Source organism: Camarhynchus parvulus, chromosome 4 (assembly GCF_901933205.1).
Source record: "Camarhynchus parvulus chromosome 4, STF_HiC, whole genome shotgun sequence".
NCBI classification, from domain to species: domain Eukaryota; kingdom Metazoa; phylum Chordata; class Aves; order Passeriformes; family Thraupidae; genus Camarhynchus; species Camarhynchus parvulus.
In genome coordinates this window covers 12,726,022-12,740,674 of record NC_044574.1, presented here as the reverse complement: position 1 = coordinate 12,740,674, position 14,653 = coordinate 12,726,022, and the positions used below count along the sequence as shown (strand labels likewise).

The following is a 14,653-nucleotide window of genomic DNA, read 5'->3' as shown; positions in this document are numbered from 1 at the left end:
CTGACCCCAGAATTGATCATCGTGTTCCGATCCCGCCCCTCCGTGGCCCAGAGCCCGGCACGGTCCAGGGGCACCACAGCATCCTTCAGCCCTGGCAGCAGAGCCCAGGGGGCTTCCCCAGGCATCAGGACAGGCTGGGACCAGCCCATGGGTCTGAGCTGGAGGGGACAGCTGGAGGTACCTGACGAGGGAAGGAAAACAGAAACCTTGGATGTCCCAGTGGGTTGTTGTATGCTTTTATGGAAACAGGATGCTCTATGCACTGAGGCTGATATCAGCTGTGGCCTCCCTATAATTGTACAAGAGGCCCATGTCCTCTTTTATTGGGATTTAATTAAAAATCATATGATTTATATAAAAAAATAACCTCTGAGTTCACAAAGATCAATCAAAGAGCTACTTGCATTCTGCTGTTCATAATAGTTTTCTTTCATGGCCATATTTTCATTGGTCTTTTTTTCTGTGTGAGTGGGAGAGAGAAAAGGACCAGGAAACTTGATTTGAACCATTACATTTAGCCCCTGTTATATCAGGATAACATGTTATCCAAATTCTGAGTCACCATTTCATTGCATAATAAATTACTTAACTAAAAGAAAATCTCAGTATCTTCCATGCTCTTTTCATTAATTACAAAAGCAAAAACTATGCTTTTGTTTTATTGCATTTATTTTAATCCAAGATTATAAAGGAAATTCACTGGAGTAATATTTTTAACTACTCTACCTAACTGGCTGCAGTAATTTCATATTTGACTTTTGTTCCCATACAAGCATGGAGAGTTTATGTTGTCTTGGAGAGGCTGAAATCTCTTGCGTGTTTAGTTTAGCAGCAGACTGTCACAAATGCAATTGCAATTGATCAGCTCTGTTCTTAACAGGATTCCTGCAGTTAATGGAAATTACTATAAAGAGCTTCAGGGCATAGGAATAATTGGATCACTAAAAAAAAAAAAAGAATTGGAAGCAAAAAAAGGTAGGACAAGATCAACATAACAACTTTTTTTAAAACATCCAACAATTTGCAAAGATTATCTTACCATAGAGGTAATAAGGCACACCATGATGAAATAAAAATCTTTTAATTATTTTTATAAGCCCCTCTTAAACAATGGGAAAGAAAATGCATAATGAAAAACATTAAACAGTTATTATTGTCAGCTTGTCTAAGCTAACAATCAACTGTGCATCTCTGGAAGGAATCATTCAAATCTCTCTATCTTCTGCCAAGAATAAGAGATTTCACTGGACTAAAAAGAGTGAGAAAACTTTTACTGACCTGGCAGTTTTTGAGGTGGTTTTCTCTCAGCTCTCGATGCAAGGCTGTGATCCTCTCTGGGCTTGGTACTCCAATAGAAGAACCAGCACACAGATTTGGGGTGAGGGGAGAGCTGTGGGGGCCCCCCAGCCCTGGCTGAGAGTCACCAGATGCTGACCCAATCCTCCTGTTCCCTTTGGCACCTGCCACAGGATCCTCTGGCTGTCCACGAGCCTGTGAAACATCTCTGGAGGAAGGCAGCATCTGCAAGAGAAAATAGCATTTTAAGAAATTCAAGATTGATTAAGTTTTCCAGTGCTGCTCGTTTTGGATTAGTGGAAGCCATTTGGATGAGTTCAGTAAAAGAAATACTCACAGAAATTAACTGTAAATAAACTATATTTAGCAAAATAAGGGAAAAGATAACATACCAATTGTTTCAGATGTGGAGCATTCCTGCACCTCTCTAAATAAGAATCCTATATTCAACAAGTCATCCTCAAAACAAAACAAAAAAGATCTCTAAGCTTTAACTATGGCTGAAAATTTGCCTTGGGCTATTAAGAAAACCTAGATTAAAACTAGGAAAAAATTCCTAACTTTAAAAATTATCTCAGTTATCTTGAAGGATCTAAAAATTTCTAATAGGATTGTTTTACAAACATATTTTCTCACTCCACAGTGCACAACTAATTCAGGTTTGTCTACCTATGACTGTTCAAAAAAGTTAAGCTGAACAGACTCCAAAGGTGTGTTAGTTCAACTGCATGAACTCTTATCCAGACCCTCCTATACAAAACAAAAAAAAATATTAATTCAGTTGATCTTATTTCATATCCAAATCAACTTTAACACCAGAGCAAACTATCCTTTTAGAATATTGTCACTGAGCTGCAGACAAATTTAAGAGAGAAATGGCAGTTTAATTATGCACATTTTCATAACAGTTGCAAGCAGATCTCCCTGAATACCAATGACTACTACAAGGCAGTAGCATTTTATAATTCAAACCCAAATTTATTATACCTACCAGATCACTGTTGCATTGTTTCTTGAGATTGCAAGCCTTGTCATATCAGCCTTTCAGGTTTTGAAGATTTATTTCTTTCTTTCTAAAATTAATTCACCTCATTATGCATTAACATCTCATAGCCATTAGGCCTCTTGCAAAAGCTCCAGAAATGCAGATACATATATATGCCAGGTCAAGAAGAATTACTTAAAAGAAACCCCATTTTACTTAAAATAATATATTGGTTTTGCTCTGTGCATCTTTACTGAGTCTTAGCTACATCACTTGTGTCCATTAAAAAAAACAAAAAATCAAAGGACTCTGAAATGCAATAGGAATGTAAAATTGCTCTGAGATGATCCAACAGAAAGGTGAGCATTTACTGACAAGCTCCTGCATCTAAATACAGTTCTATTATGAGATAAAGAAGAACACATGGTGTTTTTGTTGTTGCCATTTCACCTCCTGTTCTTGGCTCCCCACCATGAGAAGAGGGAACCAGTTCTGATGAATTGTGGCCATTGGTCTCCTTAAAGTACCCAACACAGGCACATGTGGCCAGCTGAGACACTGCCCAGCAGCAGCTTCCACCTGGATCCTTGATTTCAGGCTGAACAAGGCCAGGGAACAAGGCAGGCACATCCAGGAATGGAAGGAACACCCACACTGGTCAGTTTGGGGCACAGAATTTCGATTGCTGCTCTTCCCTAAAAGGTTTGCTTTCTCTGTGCTGGTTTCAGAGGGGGCCTGTAATGCCATCTGGATATTGCATTTATTTGGGCAAGGTGGCATGAATACCCAAACATGTCCTAGCATTGCAGCCATAGATCAGCTGGAAAGTGAAAGCTTTACATTTGGACATTCCCCTCTAGACACAGGAGCCCAAGGCAGCTCCAGAAGTCCTTGGTTTCTAACCAAGGTTACAAGCGCAGTATCTCTCCCCATCACTCACAAAAAATGCCAGCTGGCTTAAAGCAATGAAAGGTCAGCCCTGAAATGTTTTGAGGCATGAAGATATCAGATCTAAAAATATTTGATGAGAATTTCCTCACTACAGGAAGCACAGTTAGAGGCATTCGTGGTGATAGATGAGATTGAGCGGGAGCAGAACAAGTTCTGGAGCTCAGTGACCCATGAAAAGGCAAATCACTGTCCTGCTCATAGGCAGAGGAGCTGGTAAAGCTGCCAGAAAAAAACACACCACCAAATCAAAACTGTGACACTGGCACAAGTCATTTCTAGAAAAATAACCTCTTTGCAGGGTCATTCATTTCCTTCAAGTCTTTACCCCACAAACCCTTTTGCCTCTTGGAATTAGCAAATTCTTCTGCAGCCAAAGTAGTGACACTCAGCAGAAAGCAGGGTTAATGCAAACCCCAGTGAGTGAAGATGTTACTACCCTGACAAAGATTTCACAGTACAGTCTGCACTATATTGGAAAATTGGTATGATCCTCAAAAGACTCATCTCTGCTGTGTCATAAGACTAGCACTAAAGATTGTATTTCCTACAGCACTTTCCTACAGCTAAGCAAAACTTTTGTGTTTTGTCTCAATTGCCCAGACATTAACTTGTTCTTTTTCAGGTTGGTTCTTTCTTATTATTGTTATTTTTACTGTATTTATTCTATTTTTCCATTCTTTTTTTGCTTTCCTCTCAATTTTCCACAAATTATCCCACCTAGGAAGAAATGAAAATATTGTGGTATTTGACCAAACTGAGAAGAGTGTAAAGTTGTATGATGCCAAGTTCTAGAAAGGATTTCAATTGAAACCAAAAAACATCAGCTTCTCCCAACACTACAAAAAAAATGACAGCGGTGTCAGAGATAGGATGAAAATGTTTTAATTTATCTGCATATTTTTAATTGTATATTTTATGTTAATCTAAATTCTACCATTTATCAGAAAACAAAGGAAGGTTAGCTTTTAAAGCTTTCCTTTTTTAGTCATGGCTATTCCTGTACTGGCATGTGCTGCTCTAGAGAATGCATGCTGTTGTCCATGAACTCCAACAAAAATCACTGCTAAAATATCTGTATTATGCAATCAGGAAATAGATCTAAATCTTGTCAGCTGAACCCAATTTTACTTTCAAAGGGCACTAACCTTGAGTAAGAACCTTCTCCTCAGCCAGCACAAATTCTTGAGATCCCCTTTATCCAAACAACCACTTACATAATTATTGAACAGCTTTATCAGTTATTTCACTGGAAAGGCCAGGTTGTCACTAACTTTTTAAAAGCTGTATTTCATGTCTCTCAATATTTTTAATAATTTCTCTAAATGTCAAAAATAACATATCTCTATGGACTTCACCCTTCTTAAAAAAATTACTAAATAACTAATTCCACTCTTTCATTCACTTGCAATTCCAATCATTCAAGGCACGTTTTTTGTAAAGTCAGGTAAAAATGCTTTTTCCTGCAAAGAAACCTTTCTCTTGAAAGATTCCTTGCTCTTGATCAGCCTTGTCCCAAAAAGACTGAAAGCCCAAAGTTAAATTCTTTCTCCCTTCTGAGAGTGGGACTCATCAAACCAAGGTGTATCTCCCCTGGCCCCCTTCACAATCACTGGAGCCCAACTTTTACAGCTCTTCCCAACTTATCCCAGAATCCCAGGATGGGTCAGGCTGGAAGGGACCAGACTGGGTCATCTGCTCCACCCTCCCTGCTCAAGCAGGGCCATCCCAGAGCACATGGAACAGGTTTGTGTCCAGATGGTTCTTGAAGATCTCCAATGATGGAGACTCCACTCCCTCTCTGGGCAGCCTGTCAGTGCTCAGTCATCTGCACTTACCTAAAGCAGGTATATAAAATGGGCAGGATAATTCCTTGGAAGGATGTTTTTCTCTGCTTTAACTATGAAAATAAACAGTTAAACTACCACAGATGACTGTCAGAAGTACAGACATCATATAGGAAATGTATCTCACCCTCAGTGCCAGAAAAAGCCTCTGGCCTTAACAGCCACGCACAAACCATTTTAAGGAAAGCATCAGAGAATTTTATTTCAGGCCTATTATCTTCAAATACAGTTCACTGGAAACTGCAAAGTAAGGAATAGAAATACAAACTAATAAACAAACAAAAGCATTGTTCTATTAAAACATATCTCAGAAGAAATCCCTTGACAGAAAGAAGAATTAAGCTATGGTGTTCTGAGCATTTAATCCCTATTCTGTAAAACAATTCACTGCACTGGACACATTCCTTGCCTGGAGCTTGCCATCCATAAGGTTTAAGATGACTGCATGAAAACCATTAAAAAGCACTACCATTTATCCCTACATCCCTTGCACAAATTCCCTTTCAGCCCCAAGAAATGAGGGCAAACAGCCACAATGGTTTCAGATCCACTATGGAAAGAATATATAAAATACATCATCAGGTCTAAGTGTTCCAGCACAAGAGAAATTGGATGAGCAGCATTTTCCATTACAGACATCCAGACAGAGGCAGTTTGCTCAATCATTTGAGGGAAAGAATTAAACATACTCCTTTTTCTCCACACCAAGTCCAAAAGAGAGAGAAAAGGCCCAAAATATTGCACAACTGTACCGGCTGGGCTGTGTCCATTTGAAAGGGGAGCCAAACTCACTTGCTCCTCTGTGTGGTTCTCTGATCCATCAAAAGCAGCATGGACACTGCCTCATGTTCAAGCCAGCAGAGTGGGTAAATCCTGGCCCTTAAACTGCAAGTAGACACCTAAACCCAGGAAAAAAAATCGAGCCTCATCCTTCACATGTCCTATTACTCATCTGGAACATCTCCTCTTGCTTCCCACTTTTACCATCCCAAGTAAAGCAGCTGTTGCAAAGCTAAGTCCCAGACCTTTTTTGTTAGATGTTTTGTGAACATAAATGTCCAAGATCAGTTGATGAATGTTGTCCTGTGTTCTTTTCACTGGGAAAGGCAGAAAAACAATAACTGTTAATAATGTCCACGAATTAATTCTACAAAGGCAAGAAAAGAAGGATGAGGCCAAGGTACTTCCAATTAAAAAAAAAAATCAGCATTCAAAGGGAGGTGATTAAAATGGGACATGACAAAAGGCCAAACATGGACACACATTTTGTGTCTGACATTGGGGATGTGACTCCCAGCCAGGGCACTGTGCCCAGTGCCACGTGTACCCGCTGGAGGCAGCCCTTGTCCCAGCAATGTGTCCTCTTCAGCCACATGCTTTTTGTTTTCCAGACACAAAACAAGGTTTTAAAATATTCCTATTGCCAAAGTTTATTATCACTCCATTCCCATGGGCTGCAATGGTTTCTCAAGTCTTTTAAAAAGAGAATATATCACAAAGCCTTAGAAATGAACTTCTTGGTGTCTCCAAAAAATTTCAAGTTCATATTAGACATACATTGTCATTCCAATGCCTGCCCAAAAGATTACTTTTTTTAAAACTGAGAGTCAGCATTTATTCGCCATCCTGCATAGAATTTTTGCTTTCACCAAAGTGACATAGGTGGTGGATGAAAAAGAATTTAAATAAAACCCCTTCGGTCCAATCATATATGTTTATTATTATAAAACCCACTAAAATTAAATTAAATTACACTAAATTGCTCAATTAAGCTAAATTACAAATAAAGAGCTTCATGGTGTACAGTTTTATCATGATGAAAAGTAATTCAAAACCTAGTCCTCTTTACAGTGACGTATTAAGAGAAGGAAAACTGTCTTTTATGAACCTAATACTCTAGCATATATCTGACCTCAATGAAGAGTGCACTGCTGGAAAAAAATAATGAGATACTACATGATTCAAGCAAATTTTATTTTTCACTTACAAACATTTGAATGTAACACTGGGCTGTGAAAATAATCAAGAATGACAAGCCTCAAAATGTATGCAGCTCTGCTGAACTGAACTGATGGAAGTTTTGAGTTAGTCAGCAAAATAAAGCCACAGGGACAACAGGGATTTATCATGTCTGAGAGCAGAGCCTTGAAAGTCTGAAGAGAAGCTCCAAAGACAGTGGGTTTTGCATAACACCATCTTTGTGGTTTATTATTTTAACTGGGATGAAAATTAGGGAGAAAATACTGTCCAACAGAAGGAAAAGACCAAGAATCCATTGTGTCCTGAATAAGCAAAGAACAGAAGTTTGCCTTGGTCTGTGAGCACGAGTTACTTGGTGGTGCCCCTAAGTGCCCCACCAAAGCTGGGGCATCCCAGCACCCAGCTGAAGCAGCTCTATCCCCTCTACTTGTAATTTCATGTACAGATCAAAAAGAAAAAAAAAAAAAGAGCTCTTAATAGAACTATGAACCAATTTTTTCGCTGAGAACATGACTCAAAGTTTTTTACTGAACTACAAAAGGTCAGGCACTGAATGAGTACAGAGTCCCCTTCCCTTTCAAAAGGTTCTGGATCAGTTCTTCATTCATCACTGCAAACTTTGAGCTGAAATTCATCAGTAAGTCACAGCACAGAGGTTTGCTGCCAATGTGTGACAGTGTTCTACTTGTTACTGGTTCCAGTAATGAATAAAGCCAATAGCAAATCTTTAATTTAAGAAGGAAAATAAAAGTAAAAAAACCCCCAAAAAACAACAATCCACCAGGTTTTGTATAGTAGAATTCTAATGTTATGAATGCTGTAGGAGTGAAAAACTGAGGGGAAGGAAGGAATGAGCTTTCAAAGGAATTTTATGTAAGTGGATGTTTGGTATAGCTCTGGAATCTTAGATGTGAAGTCTAGGGAGAATAAGAGTTGAAAGCAAGAAATAAAATTTCCAAGATGAAAAGTTAGTTCACTTAAACATATGTCCACAGAATTCAGTACAAGATCTTTTAAACCAAAGGAATGTATCACATGAATATGAAACAGTCTCTCTCTCTCCTTTTTTTTATTGTAATCATCATTAAATTAGCAGTAGTGAAACTTGGACATTTTTTCATTGAAGTGTCTTCCATTGGAAACCTGATGCATAGAAATAGACATTTTTCATGAGAACATGCAACTCTTCCTTGATAGGAAAGTTTCCCCCTGTCATATGTGGAAGGATTTATCACAGACCAGAAGAGCCTTCAGCTCAGTGTGAAGACACCCAGCAAGAGCCAGTCTGTTCCTTGCATGATAAAAAACCCCAGGCTTGAATCCTATTTGTGCCTGAGCCTAAGTGAGACCTGTGGCCACTACAGTGCCAGACACCATGGAAGGGGCTTGTGCTCCACTTAGTATGAACAGCTAAATTTCTGTCAAAGCAGGGGATTTAATGTGGGGCTCCATGCTGCAGATAAGTTCACTATCTGCTATCAGAATATATATTTAATCTAATTCTCTCTTGTTGAACCTGCTAAGTTTTGTGATAATTGAACTTTTAGGGAGACAGTGTGAATGTGAACGGTATTTTGATATTTATTGTGTTGGCAAGCTTTATTAATGCTCATCTATCACAGCAGTGTCTGAGAAAAGCCTGAAGGCAGGTGAGCACTATCTCCCTTCTGACAGATGAATTCCAAAAAACACCCCTGTGCAGTGGGAGCTTGGGTGAGGCACTGCTGGACCCACACTTGAGGTACTCAAGGAGACACAGCCAGACACAGAGTCCTGTCCCATCCTGCAGCCAGGACTCAATCCACCTTTTCCTTAAGGTGCAGTTAAATTGCTTTTTGCCACAAAAACAAGCAGGACTGAGTGATAGCTTGCAACACTTAGTAACACTGTAAGAATAAGCACTATCAACATGATACAGAATACTACTCAGTGTGTTAAAATGCAAAATCATCAGAAAAATAAGCCTGTGGATTTATTATACTATATAACCATTTTGAGCATCTTCCGCTGGTGAAAATGTCAAGTGTCATTAAGACAAATTCTTTTAATGTATTCATTTTGCAGTGCATTGTGTCAGCTGAAGTACAATATATAGTATGAACCAATATTCTGTGTTCTGTTGTGACAAGCACACAATATTATACAAATGTGTAATGCACAGTACTTCCTCCCCCTACCCCACTCTTAACCAAAAAGATTCTACTCAAGTGTACTCGACACAAACATTACCAAATATTGTTTGGGTACTTTTACAGGCTTTAAAAAAATAAACAGAAAATCAAAAGGAAAAAGAACTTGTTGATGGACACTGAAGCACTGCAAGGGAATTCCTGTTTCTTCTGGTTGCCAGATTGAGATTCCTGTCCTTAAGAAAGTCTTCAAGTAGATGTAACTCCAAACTTCAGAAGTTTATTCCCAGCATCCATATAATGACAATATTGAATATAACCAGGTGTGAAACAGACTGCTTCCCACTTTTGCCTTGCCAGAGAAACACAACTGACTAACTGCCTTTCAAATACAAATGCCCACTGAGTTGACTTAAGTCTTAAAATATTCACTGTTGACCTTTTTTTTCCCAACATCTTCAGAAATCTGAAACAATGCATTGTGCAGGAAAGAAATGCAAAATTCATACTTAAAATGAAATTGGGTAATATGTGCTGCATTATCCATCAGATACTTAGTTAAAATACCAGGGGAGTGTTTCTTGCATGGAACATTGATGCACTTTGCTTTAAGCTCCTGAAATTTAGACCCTGCCTACAGCAATAGTAAAATGGCCAACTCCATGATTTTTCTGAAGCAATACTTATATTAAGCAATGAAATATATTTTATAATTACACATTAAGTCTCTATAAACACTTTGAAAACCACCACTTAATTCAATAGTGTACACATGAGGATCCTACAAGGAAGTAGGAGCACTTACCACTTGATTACACATAGGTGTAAAAGCAACCATGTACTCTGCCAGGGTCATGTCATTCACCAGGCTCTTCATCTCTTCATCAAATGCAGAGTTAATAAATCCTTGCCTGTGGAATTCATCATGCATTCTCCTAATGAAGCTGTTCCTTTCCTGGCACTTTTGGGTGAGGCAAGCCAGCTTAGCCTGTGTGGTATGAACAAATAAACATCCCATGGCTCTGTCATTTCACTCCCTTCTGAGACTGCAAGATTACATTTTTTGTCTGATATGTAATTGGACATTTTGACTCAAAGCTACAGACTGTATTCCTATATCTCTACATTATTAGATACCTCCATACCTTCAAGAGCAATATCTATGCACAGATAAAATGGAAAGAGATGTTCCCTTTCCATGTGCAAGGTCCCCCTTTTGACAGGCTGAAAGTTGCCTTGCAATGATGTCAGTGAGCCCTTGCCTAGGGTGAAGGCAGCAGCACCAGAAAATCGGGGACAGCTGCAGAGGAAGGCACAGAGCCTGTAAGCAAAGGGATTCCCTTGTGCAGGTCCTGAATCAGGGTTCAGGGAAACACAGTACCTTCAGAGGAGCTAATGTCAACTTCACTTCAGACTTCCTCTTCTGCAGCTCTTTCTCCTGAAAGGTTGAAAAATATCCTGCATCAATTTATTCAAGAATTACTTTGAAATACTCCAGCAGTTTTTTGATATTTGTTTTAGACCTGACTCTGAAGTGTACACTTTGCATATCTGTGTCACACATCACAATCTATCTGTGGGACCCTGTATCACAAACAAGATGAATCAGTGCAAGGCATTGGTTGCACACAGATAGGCTCTGGCATAAAAATACTGTCCTAACCACATCAGCATTGGTCTTAAAAATTATCAAAGGCTTTTGGATGTTCTTAGATGGAGCCTTAGATCAGTGAGGTTATTTAATCAAAGCAGCATCACAGTAAAGACTTGGCATCTTCATTATGCACTCAGTTTCATATTTACTCTGTGAATCTTCCAAAACATTCATTGGAGGAAAATTTTCCCTTTCCTTATCAATATTATACTGTAAAATCAGAGAAAAGAGGAGGGATTTTCTGCATGTATATTCTACTCTGGAAAAGAACCATCAACAACAACCTTTTACTCTGACACAGCTGATACATGTCCTCTATTAGGAGGTGAAGCAGAGGGAGCCAGATTACTTAGTCTGTACCTTATGATTAAAATCTACTGATGGTAACCCTCCTTTCTGATTATGCAGAGCATCCTGCCACATAAAATCCATTACCACTATGAATCAACACAGTACTTTTGACAATAAAGTACAGATTCCTTTTGCATTTATCTTGCCTGACAATTTATATTTCTATAAAGTTTACAGTAAGTATATTATATTCATCATTTAAAACCCCTCCTGTTTGAGAAATCAGTTATGCTGAAAAAGGTCACATTGTCCTCAGCTAATAAATTGTGAGCTTGGGAGGAATCAGAGCAGGCAGGACAGGGGAAACATGTATTTATATTGCACTGGGGAAACAAACAAAGAGCTGGCAATAGTTCCCTGCACTGGAGACATTAAATTCTTGATGAGGCAGGGAGCAACACATCTTGCTGATGCAAGAGAAAAATTAGGATTTGTCCATTTATATGGACAGCATATCTCACCCTTTGCTCACCTACCATCAGATGTGACACCAGACACTACAGAACAGTTTCATTTTACCAGCACTGCTCTTCTAAGAGGCATCCCCTAACCCACGCCTGAGAGAAGGCACTAACCCTCTTTACAGGACTGGTTTAGAGCAAACCACAGCACAGGGTGAGGCTAGGAAAAACAAAACAAAGCTACCACCACCAAACAAACAGACAAACAACAACGAAACAGAAACAAAAGTTGTAGAAAGATGGGTTTACTGTGGAGAAAGTAGAATGAAACCTGTTCCCAGTAGGGAGAAGACAATAAGCTCTTGTATTTCAGAGTAGAAGCATGTCCTACTCGTTGTCTCAGGCTATGAAGAACAAAGAGCACTATTGAGAACATGCCATTTAGTAGCTGTTTCAGGGCCTGGTGGGCAATTCCAATTTGGCTCACATTGTGACTATTATCCTGTTCCAAAATATAATTCCCAATAGGAAACAAAATCTAAGGGAAAGAAGTCCTAGGAGGAATTTGTTTCCACCCAAGAGTTCAGTAGCTGCAGTCACACTTACAGCAGCAGCTTTACAAATCTTAATGTACCTGTTCTGGTTTGCCAGGTGAAAAATAATGCCCAAGTGTACAAACTGCTTGTGTCAGTGCATTTGTGCATACATGGGGGTTCTCATCAGAATAACTATGACAAAAATCCACACCACACACCTGTCTGAAAATACTGAAACTCTTCATGTGTAACCCTAGCAGGTGAACCAAAAAAGTTAGGAAAACTCTACCAAAATTCTACTCTTAGCTTGGAATTTCATAATCTGACATAGTTGGAAAAAGAGAGTTGTGAATGTTAAAAAATCCTGACAATTTAAGCCAAGGAGGTGGCTCTGTAAAGAATTGCAGCATCACTGTGGTTGCATTACATTATGGGGATTAATTAGAGCAGAGACTGAATTTTCATGATCATCTATCATTTTTCCATAACATGGATCACTCTGGCAGTTTACATCTTTTCCCTAATTTCTGAAGTTAGGAGTACTTTTATATGCCTGGAAACCATGTAACTATCCTCAGATTCATTCCCAGGAAAGAAAACTATTTTGCTTCTCCCCTTTGAAAAGAGCGATGTAGAATCTGACATCTAAGCTCACATTTAACCACACAGAAAACATTTTAATACCTTTTCACATAGCTGAGCCTGAAGGAGTTCCACTTTATTCTGCAAGTCATGAAACTGATTTTGTAATGCAGCCTGGTCCCTGAGCTGGGCTTTCAAGGTCAACACTTGCTGCTCTAATCTCTTACTGGCTATTTTATTCACCTCTTTTTCCTGGGCATCCTTCAATGTGGACACAGGCTAGAGAGAAAATACATAGATTTTCAATTTAGGTGTATAAAACAACAAAAATATTCTTAATCATGCCTTATACCACAAAACTTCCCAATCAATATAACTACTTACCTTGTACATCAAAAAGAAGCAAGCTGTTATAAAATGTATGATCACAAAACTTCATTAACATATTAACACTTATATTTTGCACTAATCTTAAACTCTTTATATGTAAAGAGTATTTGACTCCTGTGAGAAGAGGTATAGAAATGGGTTCCTACAACATTTCTTCAAGGTAAATATATGTATTGTAATGATGTAATGGGGAAAGTGGGCAAAGACAGATGAAGTGACCAAGGAAGGAAAAACCTCAGATGTTCCCACTCTCCTGCTTCAACAAGAAGTAATATGTCCCTTGTTTTTCTACATATACTTATCTCAGTGAGATAATTCCACTCTCCCAAATATTTATTTATTCTGGAAGATTATTAATAAACTAATCAGACCTTAAGTAAAAATTTATAAAACCAATATTTGTTACATTAAATGTAATAATCATGATACAGAGCAAGAGGAAAGAGAAGCTTCTGAATTGAACTCCTCCTCCCACACTCTTCAATTTCTTTTCTCCCCAATTTCATAGACTGAAAGGATTAGTGAGAGCTTTAGATTGATGGTCAGCATCATAAGGTCAGCTCCTACAAGTGACACTGCCTGATTAAACATATAGATTTAGAATGAGGCAAATCTGAAGGAGAAGGAAGTATCCTGAAAAACACTTATGCTATTATATATATTTATTAAAATATAATAAAAGAAAATACTGATTGATACACACAGCTGGTCAAGATTTCTGATAATGTAAGTATCCATATATAAGCAAGTCTAAAAGATTAAGCTAAAAATTATAGTCTGACCCATGATATACTGTGGTAAAACCATATAACTTTCTGGCAAAGCAGAATGATGGTTTGATTTTAATGGTTACAAATATTGATACAACTGAGAGAGAAGTTCATACTCAGCCCTGATGCACAACACCACAGTAAATTTTTCCCAGCCTTTCTGACAGCCTTTCTGACTTTGGCACCCCTGACTACACCACACTGAAGGCACCATTCCACAGGGAACAGCAAACTGAGCTGATGGATCACATTCCTCTGCCTGCAGCCCATCACTGCAACACAGATTGAAGCAGAAATATGTCACTGTCACAGTGCTCCTCCTCCTGAAGCCAGTCTGTGCACAGCACTGGAGCAGGTCAGATGCTTTGTACCAAACTTTTTGGCTCCCTCTTGTGTCAAGAGAACAATAGGAACAGCTGGACACATCACCATGGATTAGACCAGGGCTGCAGGGACAAAAGCCTGAGCATGAGTCCAAGACATGGTATTTCCCTTATCTTCTCTCCCACATGAAAAGTATGTTAAAGCCAAATGGGAAACACTCCCTAACTGAAGATGCTTTATGGAAAAAAAGGTAGGAAAATAAAACAACTGCATGAAGGTTAGGGACAGAGAGAAGTTCCCTCTTTCCTTTTGCATTTGGCTGAACCACCAGCAGTTTTCTGTAGTTCCAACACACAAATGAGGCATACAAGATTTATGATAAGCACTCTGTCAGATGTCCCAGTTTGCAGTGACCATAGGTTATGTAGTCAAGCTCCAGAAGGATGAAGGACCCAGCAGC

At 38.8% G+C, this 14,653-nt stretch overlaps 1 protein-coding gene across 1 annotated transcript in view; it reads right to left on the bottom strand.

The window, feature by feature from the left end:
- The window catches only part of C4H4orf50 (chromosome 4 C4orf50 homolog), a 73,191-nt gene that overhangs the window by 45,584 nt on the left and 12,954 nt on the right, over nt 1–14,653 (bottom strand). The window contains exons 7-10 of the mRNA XM_030948440.1: nt 12,812–12,988; nt 10,567–10,623; nt 9,991–10,173; nt 1,279–1,521 (exon numbers count right to left, since the gene is read on the bottom strand). Of these exons, the coding sequence (XP_030804300.1) occupies nt 1,279–1,521; nt 9,991–10,173; nt 10,567–10,623; nt 12,812–12,988 (660 nt within the window). The remainder of the gene's footprint in view (nt 1–1,278; nt 1,522–9,990; nt 10,174–10,566; nt 10,624–12,811; nt 12,989–14,653) is intronic.